Source organism: Puntigrus tetrazona, chromosome 16, assembly GCF_018831695.1.
Source record: "Puntigrus tetrazona isolate hp1 chromosome 16, ASM1883169v1, whole genome shotgun sequence".
Classification (NCBI taxonomy): domain Eukaryota; kingdom Metazoa; phylum Chordata; class Actinopteri; order Cypriniformes; family Cyprinidae; genus Puntigrus; species Puntigrus tetrazona.
Window position 1 is genome coordinate 10,745,303 of NC_056714.1, and position 1,231 is coordinate 10,746,533.

The 1,231-nt window shown below is 39.2% G+C and overlaps 1 protein-coding gene across 1 annotated transcript in view; it reads right to left on the bottom strand.

Moving 5' to 3' along the window:
- Positions 1 to 273: 273 nt before the first annotated feature.
- Positions 274 to 1,231, bottom strand: part of LOC122361037 (CDK5 and ABL1 enzyme substrate 1-like) — an 18,730-nt gene continuing 17,772 nt past the window's right edge. The window contains exons 8-10 of the mRNA XM_043261971.1: positions 789 to 895; positions 508 to 715; positions 274 to 429 (exon numbers count right to left, since the gene is read on the bottom strand). Of these exons, the coding sequence (XP_043117906.1) occupies positions 289 to 429; positions 508 to 715; positions 789 to 895 (456 nt within the window). The 3' untranslated portion in view covers positions 274 to 288. The remainder of the gene's footprint in view (positions 430 to 507; positions 716 to 788; positions 896 to 1,231) is intronic.

The following is a 1,231-nucleotide window of genomic DNA, read 5'->3' on the forward strand; positions in this document are numbered from 1 at the left end:
TATATATACATACATACATACATATAACACGCATAATAAACAGTAAACACAACAAAAACTTTATTTTAATTTTTACATGTGTATATACATTTATATTCTTATATATAAATGTGTTTATCTTAATACATAATACATAATAAATATACACAGTACATATATTATGTAAATAAAACTTACATTTCTTAACAACACTAATATATTTACATGGTGTGTAGCTCACGAAACAAACTTCTAAAACATTGAAGAGCAGGAATGCTGCGGGTCTTGAGGGTCCGGTCTGGTCTGGATTCAGGGGGTCTGACAGAGGCGTCTGTAGTGTGGTAAGATCTCGCGCTCAGGCAGATGCAGTTTAAACTCGAGAGCCACCAGCACAGGAAACTCCAGCGATAGAAGATCCCTGCGACTCAGCCGCAGACGCTCCTCCAGTCTCTAACGCACATCCAGTGAGAAATGAATGAACATGCTCCTTCAGATTGATTCGGCGGATATTGATATAGCTTTACGTACATCTATGAGGTGTTTGACCTCCGGCCTCTTGAGGTCATTGCTTATCTTGGCAGCGAGCAGGATACAGGCTCCGGCGCAAAGTTTACGATTCTGCTTGTCTAGTTTACCGTGCAGGGCGAGCTTTTCAAAATAGACGTAAGCCATGGCAATGGTCGGTTCTTCATACCCACAATCCTCCTGGGCTAATTTACGGATCTCTCTTTTCAGGCTGAGAACGCCACGGTAAAAGAAAGTAAGAGGTACAGTAAAAATGCTTAAGCTGGGTAACTGTGAGTCTTTACCTTCTGATTTTGCTGAGGGTCAGTTGAACGTGTGGAAACTTTTCGCTGAATGTTTCGTTCATGTCTTTCTTCAGGTCGGACGGCTTCACGTATTCAATGACCGTCGTCTGAAAAAATCAATACACATCTCTAATTATTTTGAACTTCATTCATGAGATACAAAATAAAGCATATGTGACGTATGCGAAATGTTACTATAATAACATTATGAAGAAATATGATGCTGTGTGACAGGCTTCATGTGCGTCGACTGATTTTATTCTCACCATATAAGACGGAAAGACCAGCACTCGTTTGTGTTTCCCACATGGCCACTGTGGATCATCCAGAAGATTTGGGTCATAGTCATCGATGTTTTTCCCTTTGAATCCTGCGTGTTCGTAAAAAAGATTATAAATAAAGGGATTTCTGGAATTCTTTTTTTTATTAAAAGCTAAAATATA